The sequence below is a fragment of the Bos taurus genome, chromosome 1, assembly GCF_002263795.3.
Source record: "Bos taurus isolate L1 Dominette 01449 registration number 42190680 breed Hereford chromosome 1, ARS-UCD2.0, whole genome shotgun sequence".
NCBI classification, from domain to species: Eukaryota; Metazoa; Chordata; class Mammalia; order Artiodactyla; family Bovidae; genus Bos; species Bos taurus.
In genome coordinates, this window is record NC_037328.1 from 127,212,330 (window position 1) to 127,232,214 (window position 19,885).

At 41.3% G+C, this 19,885-nt stretch overlaps 2 protein-coding genes across 3 annotated transcripts in view; both read right to left on the reverse strand.

Annotated features, from left to right (window-relative positions):
• Window positions 1–2,515: 2,515 nt before the first annotated feature.
• On the reverse strand, window positions 2,516–9,805 carry RNF7 (ring finger protein 7). 2 transcript variants are annotated; one of them, XM_005201870.2, is made up of 3 exons: window positions 9,621–9,805; window positions 6,091–6,138; window positions 2,516–3,421 (listed from the first exon to the last, which is right to left on the reverse strand). In XM_005201870.2, exons 1-3 carry the CDS (start codon window positions 9,786–9,788, stop codon window positions 3,365–3,367), a joined length of 273 nt encoding a protein of 90 aa, XP_005201927.1. In that variant the 5' UTR covers window positions 9,789–9,805; the 3' UTR covers window positions 2,516–3,364. The 2 variants fall into 2 exon arrangements, with proteins under 2 accessions (XP_005201927.1, NP_001069188.1); NM_001075720.2 differs by having other exon boundaries at window positions 9,614–9,791.
• Window positions 9,806–15,413: 5,608 nt separating this feature from the next.
• The window catches only part of LRRC78 (leucine rich repeat containing 78), a 60,832-nt gene continuing 56,360 nt past the window's right edge, over window positions 15,414–19,885 (reverse strand). The window contains exons 10-11 of the mRNA XM_010801573.3: window positions 16,554–16,666; window positions 15,414–15,671 (exon numbers count right to left, since the gene is read on the reverse strand). Coding sequence (XP_010799875.1) covers window positions 15,660–15,671; window positions 16,554–16,666 — 125 coding nt within the window. The 3' untranslated portion in view covers window positions 15,414–15,659. The remainder of the gene's footprint in view (window positions 15,672–16,553; window positions 16,667–19,885) is intronic.

Sequence of the window (19,885 nt, forward strand, 5' to 3'; positions counted from 1 at the left end):
GCTGAACAAAACCTGACCGTGGTAGAAATGGAATGACATAAAGATGGCTATAGAGGAACCATTATGTAAGCTTTTCTCATGTATTTTGTTATACCATTCAAACATCCAATACAGAAATAACTTACATTTATTTGTATTTAATTCTAGTTTTCCTTACATCCAAATCAGTGATATTTTTAAAAATAAGGATTCACTAAAGTAAACATGGAATTTTTCTTTCTTTTCAGAGTATTACTCAAAGATAGCCCTTGGCAATATTCTAAAAAGCAACAAAGCATTGTTTTAATATTTCCTTTCTTATCAGATGTCTACTAAACTTCTAAAGGAACACTTAAAACACTTTTCTCTGATTCTAAAAGCTTTCTATATTAGTGTCACTTAAATAATTTAAGGCTTATTCTTTAAGCCTAAAGTGAATATTCACCATCACATGTATCCTAGGTATTGCACACTAATTTAATAGTGGTTCACACCTTTAGAGATGAGGGCACGGATCAGTAAGATTTGGCTCTATGTAGAATAGCAGCTATCCAAGATTCTGAATCCTATATATTTAAAACAATGTATTTTCTGTGTCATATTAGCATGTTTCTCCAAAATAGTGGCAGCAAAGTATACATCGCAATCGCCGGTACAAGCACTGAAACCAGTGTCCCCCCAAACAGCCACTGCTACCTCTAGAGGGGATGGTTTGGAAATGTTTTCTTTGGATGGCACCACTGGTGTTTGGTGAGTGGAGGCCAGAGAAGTGTGGTACCTTGTAATGTAGAGTCTCACAGGAAGAAACATAGTTCAACATCCTACATGACTTTCAAATGTCCACTCATGTAGTTGAAAAATCTGATTATCTGTGGCTAGAACCTGATTTCTTTCTACATGTAGACACAAAGCACAGTTCTGCCTAGCTTTAAAATCCACTGAAGTTACCAAATATGCAGTTAAAATGTAAATCAAGATTGTACATTGGTTTTGTTCAGAACTTTACTAGCACAATCCACCATTTTGGGAGGAAAACGTCTTATCAGTGGAAAAGCTCCTCACCTTTCTGAGTAACAGCGGTCTACATTGTTGCTGTCTTCCTGCAGCGATTACACACACACACACCACACACACACACCACACACACACACACTCACCAGCCTACTTCATTACGTCTTCTGGTGTAATTGTGTCTAAGAATTTACATACTGAAAAAGAAATGAATTATACTTTCATTTCTACTTTATATTACAATTCAATTATTACTATATACATTTTAATTATGTGTGGAGACATTTACGTTAGTTTACTGCAGGAGAGTAAAGAGGACATATTTTATTAAAAAGCAAGTAATAGTTTTGGTAGGATGATATCTTCTTAGATGTCAGCTGTAATACAAGAATACAACTTGCAGAGATAGAAAATTAAATAGCCCAAGCTCACAGATGTGTTTCCAATACACTGCTGCTGCTAAGTCACTTCAGTCGTGTCCGACTGTGTGACCCCAGAGACGGCGTCCCTTAGTGAAGTAAAATTCAACATTGTTTAACCAAATGGAAAGAAAAACCTGTTCACTGCTTAACTTCTGCACTGGAACTCATGTCACAGTGTGCCCTTTCTGATGAAACAACGTATATTCAACCTTCAGATGGCTATGCAGATGAGCTGGTATCACCCCAGATGGGTAGGATCAGGGCTGCATTGTCCCAGTCCCTCCTCCTCTTCTACCCTCAGATGCTGATGTGGAATAGAAACAGAGCTTTGTTAGGAGGTGGGCTGAGGTTTTGCTGTATGGAAAATCAACTTATTACCACCATTCTCCAGATTTCATTTACATACTGTCATACAGACTGAAATAACTCAACATTCTTACTAAACATTCTTACTATTTCTCTCTTCATTGCAGAGCCAAATATTTGGTTCACATTTTATAGACACCACCTTTTAAGAAGGGAAAAGAGAAGCTAAAATAGCTTACTGCACAATAAGAAACACATTCAATTGGTCCAAACATCAACAAAGTACAAACATAGTTGTATATTGTAATTAATTCTTTCAGTAGCTAATTGTGAAAAAAATAATAAAGCAAAATTTACAAGAAATCTAATACATAGTAAGTAAGTTGAAAGCATACAGAATTCTAATTTTTAATTATTATACTTTTAATATTCTTTTATGTATCCACATTCCTTAGACTCAAAAAGATTCAGACTGGCAAACTCCACAACTGCACAAGTGAATGATTAAGATTTCAAGATTTTAGTTGGCTAAATGCATAGCAATAGCCTATGTTATGAAAAAGTTCAAAATGAACTTGTGGCTTCTAAATTATCCTAAGATATTTCCATTGAATGTGAATTGATAAAATTTAAGTATTTTCTTACATTTATGTTTGTAGGTAATAAAGTTATTAATAATTTTATTATTACCAAAGAAAGAACAAATGAATATTTTTTCAAATTAACCAAAAGCATTCACTTGCCAAATTAGTTTAAGTTGAAAGTTGAGCATAAACTTGCAATAATGACAATTCAAATGAGGTAAACAGAATAAACCATTTATTAAAACATCATGTGGTAAAGTTAACTTTTTGACCCAATGTGACAATGGTAAACATTTCCCCCTAAAACACAGTTAAATTATAACACAATACAACCAGAAGCTGAAAAGACTTCTGTCCTTTACCACTCCCTAGGTGAGTGCAGATCTGGGTTTTCTTGAAGAGTCAAGAGAGAGAGGATTATAAAGACACTCGAAATCCCATATACCCAAAGGTTAAATTTTATTTACCCTGTTCCCTGGCCCAAACTTAAAATTATATCAAATAAAAATTTCATTAATTATCCTCCCCCCTGCCAAAAATAAATATTAGGAACACATTAAGGATAAGAACTGGGTTTTAAACTGTACTTTATTTGTTACTATAACATTGTCTTTTAAAAAAATTGATCAACCATAAGCATGCAAAAAATTCTCTTCTGAACGGAACCGCTTCAATAACTCCTTGGATATCGGTAAGTAAATTATGAAGGTTGTTCAATTTATAGTCCTCTCCTTTATAGCACTTCTAAGCAGTGTGTGAGACACATACCACAGAGGTAGGAAAGACCATCCTTAATAAATTATCTTAATTGTAGAGAATTTCTGAAAATAAAACTGAAAAAGGCCAAACCATGCCTTTGATGAGTTCCAGAAGACCACAGATCCATCTCCTATTCGAAGACTTAGACCCCTGGAGAGTTCTAGCCTCTGTAGGGCACCTGATAACAAGATCCACCAGGGCTCCAAACAACTGACTGCTTGAAGAACACCTTCGGCTGCTCTCACTTCCCGATTCTCTGGACCACCCAGTCCTGCTGGCAGAGAGGGCAGCGATTGTTCTGTTTCACCCACAAGGACATGCAGCAGTTGTGGAAGGAATGATTACATTCTCCCCAGACCACTTGGAAAAAAGAAAAAAGAATATCTGACATTACATATTTCAATTTAACTTACTGAACTCAAAATTCTATTTTGTTATGTAATAATTATGGTTCATAATCTTAAAGATGGTTAACTGGCCAAAATAAATTTTTTTTAGTCATAAAGAAAAAGAACCTTACATATAGAAATTACACTTTAAAAAATGAGGTAAGGGAACTTCCCTGGTGGTCCAGTGGCTAAGACTCTGCGCTCCCAATGTAGGGGGCCGGGGGTTCAATCCCTGTTCAGGGAACTAGATTCCGCATGCCACAACGGTGCAATCAAATGAAAAAAACAAGGAGGTTAAGGCACCATGCTCGGAAACCTGACATCACTGTTGGAATCTGAGGATGCTGTGGTGGCTTCCCACTCCTACATAGCTCCACATGCTTTCTCACGTTGGGAGATTAAAAGACCTGTGTACGTGTACTAAGTCGGTTCACTTATATTTGACTCCTTGCAACCCTATGGACTGTAGCCTGCCAAGCTCCTCTGTCCATGGGATTCTCCAGGCAAGAATAGTGGAGTGGATTTCCAGGCCCTTATCCAAGGGATCTTTCAGACTCAGGGATGGAACCCACATCTCTTGTGCCTCCTGCACTGGCAGGCAGGTTCTTTACTAGCACCACCAGGGAAGCCCTAAAAGATGAGTCTTCCTTAGATCCCAAACCACTCCACTCATGCACTGACCTTGGAGACCTTTTGGGCCTTTAAGTTAGTTTATTGAAAAATGTCCTCCTGATTTTTAAATTTTCTTTCTTTATTTTTGGTTGTGCTGGGTCTTTGTTGCTGCTTGGGCTTTTTCTCTAATTGTGTCGAGCAAAGGCTACTCTCTAGTTGCGATGCGTGGGCTTCTCATTGCCATGGTTTCTCTTGTTACAGAGCACGGGCTCTAGGTGTTCGGGCTTCCGTATCTGCAGTTCCCAGGCTCCAGAGCACAGGCTCAGTAGTTGTGGCACATGGGCTTAGTTGCTCCACGGCACGTGGGATCCTGCCGGACCAGGGATCAAACATTGTCTTCTGCACTGGCAGGGGGATTTCTTACCACTGAGCCACCAGGGAAGACCCTCCTGAGTTTTATCTACTAAGATATAATGAGTTTTAAATGTTTTCAGCTCATAGCAGGCTATTATAAATAGGTGGCATGCTTCTAAAAAACATTATTAGTGGTACCTCTGAACTGTTTCTTTCCTTGGACTGCAAGGAGATCCAACCAGTCCATTCTAAAGGAGATCAGCCCTGGGATTTCTTTGGAAGGAATGATGCTAAAGCTGAAACTCCAGTCCTTTGGCCACCTCATGCGAAGAGTTGACTCATTGGAAAAGACTCTGATGCTGGGAGGGATTGGGGGCAGGAGGAGAAGGGGACGACAGAGGATGAGATGGCTGGATGCCATCACTGACTCGATGGACGTGAGTCTGAGTGAACTCTGGGAGTTGGTAATGGACAGGGAGGCCTGGTGTGCTGCGATTCATGGGGTCGCAAAGAGTCGGACACGACTGAGCGACTGATCTGATCTGAACTGTTTTCTGGAAGTGGTGATGATCTGTGTTAAGTCATTCATAGGCAGTGCAGTTCCTCATGTGACAAACAGAATGGAATTTTCAAAGTGGTTGGCTTTGAAAGACAGGGCTGTTTCAAGAAAAGAAGGGCCTCTCTATGATCAAAGAAAGCTGGCCTACCCCTCACAATCCTCAATTAAATTAATATTTTTAAAACAGCATCAAAGAAAAAATTTAAATCAAGGGAAATCACCCATAATACGGAATACAACCTCAAACATGGGCTTCATTTGTCCCTTGCTTGACCAACTTAGCCATATAACAGAACAATGAAAAAGAAAAAAAAAACCTTTTAATGAAAATTGGTTGTGGGGGTTGGAAGCTAGGGGGACTCATTTTAAGTCTTTCAGAAGAAAGAAACAGGATTTGATTAAAACTACATGAATCATTCAGAAGCTGTATGTAAACCATATAAACAAAAGTACAAAGTTAATCTTTCATTCCAGGAAAATCTTTATATACTTTTATATAGCAATCTTAGAAGTGATGACCTCAAGAGCTAGAGCATAAAAATCTGAGTTGCTTACAATATTTAACCTAAGACAACTTTTTTTTTTCCCCTAAGACAACTACTGTAGTACCACATGTAAGTAAAATTTAACAGATTTCTATCTATAAACTACATCCAAAGGAATCTGGAGATTTAGAACTGTTTTCACCTTAGTAGAAAAGTTAAATACTGGATCATAAAAGAGTACTGAAAACTGAAATGCTTTGTTAGAATAAAATCCTGACTGACCAAAACTAACCTGTAACATACTCAAAATTTAAAGGATGTTTTGGCAAATTCCTTATTTTATATTTTTCTTAATAGAAGAAAATATATTTCTTTTTTGATTATTAAAACATTTACCATGCCCATGTCTACAATATATAATCAATTCTTCTGAATTACAAGCAATTAAAGGACTTACAGATAATCCTATTAAAACCCTTTGAGAACCAACACATTTTATATTAATAATGAATCGCTGCTTTACAGTTTATTTTTGTGTATTGATAAAGCCAATCTTAATTGCAAATTCAAACATCCCCACTGAGAGAAAACCTTCAGTTGAAAAAGCAGGAGAACAAAATTACAACATACCAACACAATCCTCTTGTTTGTTTTCAGCTTGACATCTAAGACAGGCATCTGAAAGCAAACAAACAGCAATTCTCATTCTGATGCTCAGAATGCAATTTTTAAAACCCCACATACTTTAAAGTCAAATAAAAGGCCCAAAGGGTTAGAGATGTAGATTAAAAGACTCATACTATTAATTTCTCATCTGAACATAACTGCTTAAAGATGAGTCAAGTACAAGGCACTCTACTAATTTACTTATGACCAGGAGCAATTTCACAAGGGTTACTGACCCTCTATTTTTACAAGCGCTAATGAAAAGATGTCCTGACAGTGGATGTAACCTCTAGAGAAAAATATGCTATATTCCGCTATATTACTCACTGGACACATGCACACGTATCAATTTTACGCATAGTTTATTTTCAAGACATCCTTTAAAATAAGCCACACATATATATTGGTATTTGCTTACATATATATAGAAACTCTAGAAGGATATTCAAGAAACTAATAATAAAGTTCACCTGGGAGGAGATGGACTGGGAAGGGGTTTTTCACTGCATACTTTCTCAAGTTTTTAAGTTGTGACTGTACAACCTACATAAAAATCAAATTTAAAAAACCCCTAAATATTAGGTTTCTCTCTTATTTTTTCTTTTTTAAGGAAATGCTCCCTTTACAAATAATCTGAGCCTAATGCATTTACCCAACAACGGTAAAGTATTTTAATAAATTACCTGGGAGTAAATATGAGGAATGGGAACCAAAAGGATATACTAGACATTTTCAAAATTCAGGCTGTACTACCATTTGCTTGATGAAGAAGGTAATATAGAATATTTCAGGAACCAAAGAAATGGACTCATTCACTAGCTGACAGCAGTCAAAGTTGGGTGAAAGGAAGTTCAAACTAACAGAAAAAAAATAGATTTTAATATAAATTAGAGAAAAATTCTATAAAAATAGAAACAGGATAGAGTTGAAGCCTGCTTCTTTTCTTCCACTGGATATAGCTCAGGCATTTGTTTGGTCCTCTCTGCATGCTCTTACCCTTAAAAAAACACACCACCCTGGCCTCTTCAGTGTGGATTAAAAACAACCACTGCCTCCTGAGGCTTTCTTCAATTTCACAGTTACTGAGTACCTACCCTGTGCAAAGAGTAATGCCCGGGGGGCCACCAAAATGACCAAGTCTGGGTCCCTGGTCTCACCAGTAAATGGGAAAGCAGATAGGTAAACAATTAAATATCGCAAGGATCATGATATAAGGGGGAAGACATGCCTCTGGTTCTGTGCAGTCACAGAATTAGAGTTCATGATCCCAACTGTCTCTTTTACAAGTTAGGAAAACAAGGCTCCAGAAGGTTATGTCAAACGTCCAAGTTAACGGATAGCTGTGGAAGGTTACTCTGGCTCTTTATCCCTTCACAGTGCAAGCAAACTTAGTCCCCTCTTCCTCACTGGTGCTTGCTAGCTGCTCCTTTCACAATAAAGTCGGCAGAGTGGAAACCAAGGAAGAGTGTGTTAACTATATTAGAATGGGCTGACTGGCAACTCTTAGATCAAGAAGTTATAACAAATCATTTAGGTGTATGAGATGAATTCAAATATCAAGGACACGGGATTAAGTGGGCTTTTTATAGAATCTAGAAGTCTCTGAATTATGCCTACAGCTTTGATTTAGATTCACTATCAACAACTGACCTGAACAGATAAAAATTCCTAAAGTTTCAGATGAAAGAAAACATTTTTTTTTGATGATGTTCTTAATATCTAGAACAGCGCATTTCTAAGGAGTACAGTAACACCTTTTAGAATGATGCCAGAAAACAAACTTCCTTCTGCTGTCACCTGACCACTAAATGGATTTTAACACCTCATAAACAAAATAGAGAGGTCTAGCCCAGAATACTTTCCTGAACCCAAAGTACAGCTGTTGTAAATCTGAAACATTAATCCACAGTAGCCAAATACTTGTTATAATTAGAAAGTTAATGTGAGAAGTGAGTCATTTATAGCCCATACTTTGACTTACCTTAAATATCCCAGTAAAGTTTATTTCTTGCAAACTTTCAACCATTATATTTTGCATTTCTACCTAATTTAAAAGTTTTCTTTGGGGAGAAAAATAAAATGCTCTTTTAGGAAAATTATTTTAAACTAAAAAAGAAAAAAATCCCACAAACTGGAAGTTATGATTCTAGCTTTCAAGAAAGGGTTAGGGCAAGGGGGCTGTATTGCAGGCCCATAAACTAAGTACCTAAAAACCCGATACACAAAATAAGTGGATCACATCTGAAATCTAGTTCTTTTAAAAAGTAAAAAAAATTTGAATCCCATAGTTGCAAATTCTCTTTATAACAAATTCCTACGAATACATAACATAAGCACATACCACAGAGAGAGTAAATTGTGAAATCTCTTATTTCTGCTAGGTCTGAATTTTCAATGCTCAAGAAGGGAAAGCAACTTCTAAGTTATTTTCTCCAACTGTCTCATTTTTCAGTGCAAGACACAAAGTTTTCAAACTACAGAAGCCTCAGTTTTCTCCAACTACCTTCAAGAAATGACATTTAAGACGCTCTTAAATGCTGTAGTTTTAAATGCCCTATTTAAAAATATAACGTGCATTTAAACAGCAACTCTGTTTTAAGGTCGTCTAAGATCTTAAAACAGAGACCATATAAAACACAACGAGATGAAGCTGTTCTGAAATGCTTCATTTGGTCCAATATTTTTATTAAAAATATCATAGAAAGAAGTAACAAGTCTGCAAAAGAGGGCTTTCCATAAAGGCCGGACTTGAGGACACTACCCTTCTCCAGGAAATGGCATGCTAGGATGGGGAGTGGCCAGTAAAGAGATGAAGCTTCATGTCTCTGAATAAAAGGGTTTACATTCTTCTAGTTCAAGCGAACCGAGCGCTATCTGACCAATCTTGAATCATCCAGGTTTAAAAGCCAGCAGAACAGTAGCCAATCCAGAAAGGGGACGGCTAGGAACTCTCTTCTTCCCTGAGCCTCTCCAGAGCACGACTAGTGGTCATTTTGGGGGAAGATGACTCCAGAGCATCACTTTGATGTGTGACCAGAACCATCAGACTGACCCGCTGACTCAGGGCCTTGACCTTGACCTCTGTGTGGTTTGCTTTCGGCAAAGGGTGCCGTCGCTGGCCACACAAACCGAAGTGGTTCCTCTCAGCTCCCGTTAAATCATCTACTTTTATTGTCGTGATCACACCGATCACTACTGGAAATGACCTTGTTTAATCGTCCTGCCTGCTACTCCTTTTTTGCCCCCAGAATACCCGTCCCCGGCACAGGTCGCCTGCTGAACGACCCCTCGGCCCCTGGCAGCGGCCGCAGCCCTCGGATCAGCGGCAGCTCGGCGTGGCCCGCGGTCTCCCGGGGCCGGGGCAGGGCGATCCCGCCCTTACTCCTCCCGGAACGGTCTCTCGGAGGCTTGGTCCTTCAAGCCCCTACGCCCGATGCCGGGCCTGCGGAGGCCGCAGCACAGCCGGGGCCTCGCGTGCTGCGCTTACCCATCACCTGGACCCTGCAGATGGCGCACGTATCGCACTCCACGTCCCAGCTCCACATGGCCACCGCGTTCCACTTCTTGAGAGAGAACATTTTGTCGCCGCCCGACTTGGATCCTGCGCTCCCCGAGTGAGAGGACAGGGCGCAGGGTTCCTCACCGTCTTCCACGTCGGCCATAGCGGCGGCGCGGAGCCGGCGACGGAGACGTTGAGTCGTGGGAGGCGGGCGGCTATGGCGGCTCCGTGGGGCCGTCCGACGGGCCACAGCGCCGCCCGCAGGCCGCGGGTCGCCGCGGGGGTCTAGGACGGGGGAGCGCCCGCGATTGGCTGGCGCGGCCCAGTGACATCACCGTACGCCGGCACCAGCGGCTTCCCGGTGTGCTGGTTCCCGGTACTCGCGTCCCCATCGCCCGGCCAGCTCAGCGGGCTGAGAGACCCCGGGCCGACCCTGCGCGGTGGAAACACGTGTCCTGTTTTATGTCTTCATGACACCGCTTTTAGAAGTTGTCTTGTTGATATATTCGTCCCTCTCAAATGTAAACGCCCTGGGAGCGGGGACTATTTCTTGATCATCGCCTTCGTTTAAGAAATGCAGCCTCGGGAAGGGACAGTTATTTGTTGAGTGAATGAATGACGAGCTAGAAATCTGGTTCAACGGTTCTCAAATATTTTGGTCTCGGGACCCCTTTACACTTAAAAATTACTTAAGGACATTTAAGAACTTTTGTTTGTGTAGGATGGATGTGTACATATACACGCTTATACATATGTATTTCCTTTTTAAGAAAACGGGAAAAATTTGAATATATTAATTCACTTCAAAACAGTAAGAAATCCATTACAAGTTATCCTTAGAATACCAATATTGTACACTCACAAGAGAGAATGAAGAAAAATAGCTATGAGTGCTGTGCTGTGCTTAGTCTCTCAGTCGTGTCCGACTCTTTGCAGATCCCATGGACTGTGTAGCCCGTCAGGCTTATCTGTCCATAGGATTCTCCAGGGAAGAATACTGGAGTGGGTAGCCATTCCCTTCTCCAGGGGATCTTCCCAACCCAGGAATTGAACCGGGGTCTTCTGCATTACAGGCTGATTGTTTACCAGCTGAGCTACCAGGGAACCTCATAGCTATGAATACTGTTATGTAAATAGTTTTGACGTTGTTGGTCCCCTGAAAGGATTCCAGGAACCCAGGAGACCACACTCTAAGAAACTTAAAGCTAGTTTAACTTTTTATATGCAGGAATAATGAAGTCCCAAAAAGTAATTGATAGTAATTCTGCTATATTTATAAAAGTAATTTATAGTAATTCAGAAAAGTAATTCTGCTATTCTGAGAAGGGGACAGTGGAAACTAGGGTTCTTCTATTACTACCAGCCCAGGGTCATGTTATTATGTTTTCCCAAGCAAAGCAGGTAACATCTTCATTTAAAAGATACCGAAGCTGAGGCAGGGAGACCGGAAGATGCTTGGTCACCACTACCACCTAGTGGTGGCCACCTGCTGTGTCAGGATTAGGACTCAGAGCTTCCCACTTCTTTTTATTGGGCCTCATCATTCCCTCACCTCCTGAGGTCAGGCCTGGTGCCCCTGGGTCTAGGCTAACCAAACTCCAGAAATCTGGCAGAGGAGTCAAGGATGCATTAAAATGTAAGATTACAAATATGGACACAGGGTCACATTTGTGCTGTTTGTTGAGTGGTGCATTAAGTGCTGTAAGAGACAGATGGTAGATAGTGAAGTTGCTCAGTCCTGTCCAACTCTTGGCGACCCCATCTTTGCGACCCCATGGACAGTAGCCAACCAGGCTCCTCCGTCCATGAGATTTTCCAGGCAAGAATACAGGAGTGGATTGCCATTTCCTTCTCCAGAATACTGGAGTGGGTTGCCATTTCCTTCTCCAAGGGATACTGGGTTGCCATTTCCTTCTCCAAGGGATCTTCCCGACCCAAGGATCGAACCCGGGTCTCCCGCATTGTGGGCAGATGCTTTACCATCTGAGCCACTGAGGAAGTCCAGTTGGGTAAGAGACAGAAACCTTCCTCAAGACAGATGGAGTGAGGGAAAGCCTCATAGAAGAGGTAAAGTTTGAACTGGGGGGGAGATGGGGGGCCTTGGAGGCCAGGAAGTAAATGGTGAAAGCAAACGGACAGAGCAGTAGTAGTGGTAGCAGATGTAAATTTGACCACCGTAACTTCATGAGCCAGACAAAAATGTCTGTAAACAAACCCAGATGAACCATCCAGAACATGTTTCATTCACATTAAGCTACCGCATATCTGACTATAAATGATTATAAATGCTAGATAATTAATTAAAAAAAAAAAAAAAAAAGACTGGAACCAGAAGAGGATAAAAATGCCCCAATTGGTGGGAACTGGGCAGTTTGAAAGAGAAAAAGAGGGACCTTAGATGAAAGGCCAGAGGATGATTAAGAAGGAGTGGTACCTGTTGGTGTTGAGTCTGAACCTCACCTCCCCACCCCTGGATTATTGTGTCCTGACTTCCTTCCTATCTCTGCTCCCCACTCTAGCATTCAATCTAAAGTGCCTGTTTAATTTTCCTATACTCCTTTTCCACCCAGCACTCTCCTATTCAAAATGTTCCACAGCTCTGCATTATCATTACAGCAAAATCTAAATGTGCCAGTTGGTCCCTTAAATCCTGCCGCAATATAGCACCAATCCACTTTTCCAGTGTCATTTCCTAAACACTCCTCACTGGGACCCTCATCAGATTAATTAGCTCAGGCATCCAAACACACCGAGGACTGTCTTTTTCCCCGCCTCACATTTTAACATTTCTGAAATTGGTCAGAACTTCTCTCTACCTGTTCCAGCTACATTGCTTCTGCATTGAGGAAAAACTCACTTATCTTGTTGTCCTTAGTGAGCATCCTTTGCCACTATTCGTTCCTCCCAGAAAAATCATGACACGTGGCACTTACTGTGTTTCTTCCTCTCTTTTGGCACCAGGTCATATAACAACCCCAAAGTGCTGTTACTGATGTTCATCAAACAATTGTAAGGTGTTTTTTTTTTTAATTGACAGCTCATAAATGATAAAAACCTTAAAATAGTAAATTGAGTATCCAATGGGAAAAAAGCAAGTACTATTAATAGACTCTTCAGAAACTGCTACATATATACTAGCAGACATGTAACACATCAACTCATTTAAAAACTTAAATTGTGGTAAAATATATATAACGTAGAGTTTACCATCCTAAAGATTTAAACTTTATTTACTTACTTATTTTTGGCTGTGCCGGGTCTTCTTTGCAGGCGGGGGCTCTTCCAGTTGCAGTGCCGGGCTTCTCACTGCAGTGGCTTCTCTTGCTGTGTGGCACAGACTCTAGGGTGCAAGGGCTTCAGTAGTTGTGACTCCTGGACTCTAGAACATAGGTTCAGTAGTTGGGGTGCATGGGCTTAGTTGCTCCACGGCATATGGGATATTCCTGGATCAGGGATGGAACCATTGTCTCTTTCATTGGTGGGTGGATTCTTTTTCCCATGAGCCACCAGGGAAACCCCCATCCTAACCATTTTTAAGTGTATATAGTTCAGTAGCATTAAGTATATTCACATTGTTAGCAACCAATCTCTAGAACTTTTTCATCTTCCCAAACTGAAACTGTATTCCATACCCATTAAACAACTCTGCATTTCGCCCTTGTCCCTCTGGCACCCACCATTTTCCTTTCTGTTTCTGAGTTTGAATAATCTAGGTACCTCACATAATTGGAATTATACAGTGTTTGTCTTTTTGTAACTGGTGTACACAGCATAAAGTCCTCCAGGTTCATCCATGCTATAGCATGTGTCAGAATTTCCTTCCTTTTTAAAAGTGAATACTATGCCATTGTATGTATCGACCACATTTTGCTGATCTATTCATCCATCAGTGGATACATGGGTTGCTTCTATCATTTAATTATTATGAATAACACTTTATGAACATAGGTGTACAATTATCTCTTCGTGATCTTGCTTTCAATTTTTTTGGATATATAAACCCAGAGATGAAATTGCCAACTCATATTATACCAGTTCATTTTAATGTGAAATTTTCACATTCACTATTCTCCAGGCTGCTCTTTTTGTTTAATAGTATGACTAGCGCGTCTCTCCACATAAGCTTTTTCATATGCACGTTGTTCTTCCTAATGACCGCACAGTATTCCACTATATACATTTCCTGTGATTTATGTCTCTGAGAACCAGTTGAGAGACATTTAGTTGTTTCCAATGTATAATTAATAGTGCTGCTGTAAACATCTTAATACATATTTCCTTAGATATTTCTATATACATGGAGAAGGCAATGGCACCCCACTCCAGTACTCTTGCCTGGAAAATCCCATGGATGGAGGAGCCTGGTAGGCTGCAGTCCATGGGGTCTCAAAGAGTCAGACACGACTGAGCGACTTCACTTTCACGCACTGAAGGAAATGGCAACCCACTCCAGTGTTCTTGCCTGGAGAATCCCAGGGACGGGGGAGCCTGGTGGGCTGCCATCTATGGGGTCGCACAGAGTCGGACACGACTGAAGCGACTTAGCAGCAGCAGCAGCAGCATATACATATTTCTATAGATAGATATACTCCAGACATGTGCAAGGAAATATGTATGTATGCCTAAGTCAAGGCTATGTTGTTTTTTTTTTTTTTTTCATTTTGATAGACATTGTCAAAAGACCCCTAAATGTAGGCATGCCTGAGTCAAGGCTATAGGTTGTTTGTTTGTTTTCATTTTGATAGACATTGTCAAAATACACCTAAATGAACACACAGATTTTACACTCCCATCCCGTGGATGTCAGTGGCAAATCTTTAAAAAGTTCTATTTTTTTTTTTTAGCAGAAACAATTTACCAGGAAGCCTCACACATCTTAACATCAGATATATAAGTTCTGGAGATTTGTTAAGTTGCTGTCACTATTCCATAGGCTTGCTTACCCTGACTATTTCAACTCATGCCCTAATGTTTACTTTTAATGAATGAGGATCCTGACTTCCTTGCTAGGAGCTAAGATCCTCAAGAGAGGACATAATTTACCATAACCATCCTCACCTCCACAATTAGATTTTTGCCCAGAACATACCAGAACTTGTTACATTATACATAGAATCAATGGCAGTTTCTAAGTGCTAAATGAAGAGATCTTAAGCCTTTTTTTTTTTTTCTATTTTTCTTGTGTAGCTATTGTAAGTGAAATAACTGGAATCACTCAATTCTAACATCAGCAATAATACCAGTCATTAATATTAATTTTTGAAAACATACAATGAAACAGGTATTATCTTAAAATACTTGACATGTGTCACCTCATTCAATGCTCACCAAATGACTATGTGCTCTTCTTATCTGTATCTTATGTAAGGAGAAACTGAGGCACAGTGAGGTTAACTGACCTGCCCAAGGTCACCTGAAAAGCAGCAGGTTTCCACAGAGAATTCTGGTTTCATTTTAATTGCCCAATCTATGCTTTTTATCCCTGCAACATGTACAATTTAACAAACCCAATTTATCATCAATATATTGATCCATGACACCTCTTCCATTGCCCATGGAGCTGTCTGAAACTTTAATGCGGGTATAGGTTGCAGTAAGCGGAGGTTTCCTCATTTGGGGTAAGATCCCTATTTTTAGAGATGTTGTCTTTCAGAAAGTGGTTATTATTTCCCAAATTCCTGTTGCTCCCAACCATAGATACATTTATGAAAGAAGATTTTTTTCTTTTCTAGATAAAGATCATAACTTCCTTCAAATTATAAACTTGACATGCACAAGAGCCCCAAAGAAGAATTCCACTTATTTTTACTAAGACATGTTTGTGAAACCCACATTTTAGAAAATGATAAACATGATAAGACTAACACTATTCTGAACTTTCATAAAAGAGGCTTATCAAATTTTAGAACTTGAAAGGGGCTTGGTTACAGTGATACTTGGTTACAAGCCACTTGGTTACAAGCAATATTTTTCCAGGCGCATCTAGTTGTCCATGGAAATAGATAGAATCCATATGGATACATGGCATTCGTATTCAGTTTTTAGCCTGTGAAAAAATGGACAGGAAATCATAATTAGAAAAAAAGAAAAAGGAAGTTCAACTTCATACAGTAGAAAGGAAGCATATGTAAATCATTACCCGCCCTAAGAGGCAGAATACGGAAGACTGAAGAATTGGTGCTTTTGAACTGTGGTGCTGGAGAAGACGCTTGAGAGTCCCTTGGACAGCAAGGTGATCAAACCAGTCAGTCCTAAAGGAAATAACCCTGAATATTTGTTGGAAGGACTGATGTTGAAGCTGAAGCCCCAGTATTTTGGCCATCTGATGTGAAAAGCCAACTCACTGGAAAAGATCCTAATGTTGGGAAAGATTGAAGGCAGGAGGAGAGGGGGTGACAGAGGATGAGATAGTTGGATGACATCATCATCTCAATGGGCACGAGTCTGAGCAAACTCTGGGAGATGGTGAAGGACGGGGAAGTTTGGCGTGCTGCAGTCCATGGGGTCACAAAGAGTCAGATACAACTTACTGACTGAACAACAAAAAGAGGCAACACAGCACAGCTTCATAAAGAATTGATATAAATTCACCGTTGCAGACCCACAGTAGGCTAACAGGAACCAGAATGTGTGTGTGTGTGTGTGTGTGTGTGTGTGTGTGTTGGGGTTGGTGGGGAAAGTTCAAAGAGAGGCGGCAGAGTTTGCACTAATCTTTGAGAGAACTGTGCTGTTCTCTTCCTGCTTGTCCCTTGGTATAGTCATCATCCATCAGAGTGCAATGATGGTTTAGGGGAGTGTGACTTCGAACTCAAATGCTCATGCTCTCACCAAGCCCATGTGCTACCCATGGTACCATCTACCCCAACAGAGTACCCAGGCTCCATTCAGTGGAGCTGCTACTCACATGCATAGATAGCCAAGAGCATACCTTTTTCTTCTTTTTATGAGTACTACTAGATTTCTTGCTGTTTTTCCAAATAGATCTGAAGGTGTCTGAAGAGATCTGGGGAGTGACTGTAATTTTTAAAACTGGCAGTTTACCTGAGAGGAGGAAGAACATAATAGTGATGGGTAGGCTATTTCACAATTCCATGGTGGACTGAGTCTTAGCATTCTGAGCAGGGCATTCTCCCACATTTTATTAACTGGGCAACTTTCCTTTTACCTAATATCTTTTCCTTATATCTCCTTGATGTGAGTGATCATAATAATTTCTGTAATAACTTCTTGTACTAGTCCTTTCTTTTTCTATTCCACTGTCATATCCTTTACCTGGATCAATCTAGTTGCCTTCTAACTAGTCCTCCTAACCTCAGACTTCCACAATCCCAAGTCCATCCTGGACCCAGGTTCCAGATTAATCATCCAAAAGCAAAATTCTGATCTTTTAGTTCATCAGCTCTGATAACATTATTGACTCTCCATCTTTAGCAGGTATCTCTGGTTTGTGCTTGCCAAGCCTCCACTGTGGCTTCTTGCTGGAACAGAACATTGAGTTTCCTTTGGGGTTCCACTCCCTGCCCTCCAGGGTTGGGTATATAACTCAGACCTGGCTGATCCACGCATTTCTTCTCCCTGGCAGTGACTGGTCAATGGGTGTCCATGTAACTTGTGCTGGTCCAATGAATGTGAAGAGAAAGGATCTTTCTTAAGATTAAACAGGCAGAATGTAAACTCCTAGCTTGTGCTTCCCTACTTGCCACTGTGCAGAAAGAATCTGCCTAAGAATAAAGTCAACCTAGAAGCAGGACTTTCAGGAGGTGGGAGTAGACGGCATCATTTGAATCCCTGATTCTAAGGGAAACTGTTCAGTTCAGTTCAGTTCAGTCGCTCAGTCGTGTCTGACTCTTTGCGACCCCATGAATCGCAGCACACCAGGCCTCCCTGTCCATCACCAACTCCTGGAGTTCACTCAGACTCACGTCCATTGAGTCAGTGATGCCATCCAGCCATCTCATCCTCTGTCGTCCCCTTCTCCTCCTGCCCCCAATCCCTCCCAGCATCAGAGTCTTTTCCAATGAGTCAACTCTTCGCATGAGGTGGCCAAAGTACTGGAATTTCAGCTTTAGCATCATTCCTTCCAAAGAAATCCCAGGGCTGATCTCCTTCAGAATGGACTGGTTGGATCTCCTTGCAGTCCAGGGGACTCTCAAGAGTCTTCTCCAGCACCACAATTCAAAAGCATCAATTCTTCGGCGCTCAGCCTTCTTCACAATCCAACTCTCACATCCATTACATGACCACTGGAAAAACCATAGCCTTGACTAGACAGACCTTTGTTGGCAAAGTAATGTCTCTGCTTTTGAATATGCTATCTCGGTTGGTCATAACTTTCCTTCTAAGGAGTAAGCGTCTTTTAATTTCATGGCTGCAGTCACCATCTGCAGTGATTTTGGAGCCCCAAAAATAAAGTCGGACACTGTTTCCACTGTTTCCCCATCTATTTCCCATGAAGTGATGGGACCGGATGCCATGATCTTCGTTTTCTGAATGTTGAGCTTTAAGCCAACTTTTTCACTCTCCTCGTTCATCTTCTTCAAGAGGCTTTTTAGTTCCTCTTCACTTTCTGCCATAAGGGTGGTGTCATCTGCATATCTGAGGTGATTGATATTTCTCCCGGCAATCTTGATTCCAGCTTGTGCTTCTTCCAGCCCAGCGTTTCTCATGATGTACTCTGCATAGAAGTTAAATAAGCAGGGTGACAATATACAGCCTTGACATACTCCTTTTCCTATTTGGAACCAATCTGTTGTTCCATATCCAGTTGTAACTGTTGCTTCCTGACCTGCATACAGATTTCCCAAGAGGCAGGTCAGGTGGTCTGGTATTCCCATCTCTTTCAAAATTTCCCACAGTTTATTGTGATCCACACAGTCAAAGGCTTTGGCATAGTCAATAATGCAGAAATAGATGTTTTTCTGGAATTCTCTTGCTTTTTCAATGATCTTTTTATTCATAACAAGCCCCTTCTTACCACGGGCTGGGGCTATGTTAATAAAGTGACTTTCAGAAATTCCCTAAAGAGTGGGACTGCTTGCCAAGGGAACCAACCTGGAATGGAGGTTTGGAACTTTCAGTCTCTGATTTCCAGGGAGGGGAGAGAGGCTGGCACTTAATGGCCAATGACTGGCCATTGGTTAATGGCCACCAACAGCCAACGATTTAACCAACCATGCCTATGTGATTCGGAGAAGCAATGGCACCCCACTCCAGTACTCTTGCTTGGAAAACCCCATGGGTGGAGGAGCCTGGTAGGCTGCAGTCCATGGGGTTGTGAAGAGTCGGACACGACTGAAATGACTTAGCAGCAGCAGCAGCAGCCTGTGTGATGAAGCCTTCGTAAGAACCAAAAGGATGAGGTTCAGAGAGTGTCTAAGTTGGGGAAACAATGCTTCCATGTGTCTCTGTGCTGGGTCCCAGACTCCAGGAGGACAGAAGCTCCTTTGGGACCTCACCCTGTGTACATCTTCAGCTGGCTGAAGATTCATAGCCTTTAATGTCCTTTGCAATAAACTGACAATTGGTGAGTAAACTGGTTTCCTGTATCCTAATTGAACCTAAGGAGGGGCTCGTGAGAGACTCTGATTTATAGTCAGTTGGTCAGAAGTACAAGTAACAAGGGGCTTCCCAGGTGGCACTAGTGGTAAAGAACCCGCCTGCCAATGCAGGAGACATAAGAGACAAGGGTTCTATCCTTGGGTCGGGACGATCCCCTGGAGGAGGACACGGCAACCCACTCCAGTATTCTTGCCTGGAGAATCCCCATGGACAGAGGAGCCTGGCAGGCTACAGTCCACAGGGTCACAAAGAGTTGGACACAACTGAAGTGAATTAGCATGGCAGCACGGCACACAAGTAACCACCTGGATATGAACTGAGGTTGAAACTTGAAGCTGGCTGTAAAAGTGTGGGATGAGGTCAGGCTGGGTACAGTAAAGGGTGGTGGAGGGCAAGGGGCTTGGAGCTGTAAGACAATATGGTTTATAATTTCAGGACTTGGAAAGGGCCAGAACCTGGGTCACTGAGGGTCTGGGTGGTAAAAATGTGGCTGGGAGAGAAAGGAGTCAGTATCCTAGCTGGATGATTTCCCCTGGTGATCGATGGTTATCAGTACTTGGTGTGCTAGGGAGTCCTTTCATCCCATGGCTCATACAAAAAATCAGGGTGTGTGTTAATGTGGTGGAGGTCTGCTCTGATGCTCCACAGTGGGGTTGGTCCAGGACAAAATCTAAGGTAATCATCTTTCAGGGGCATGCCTAT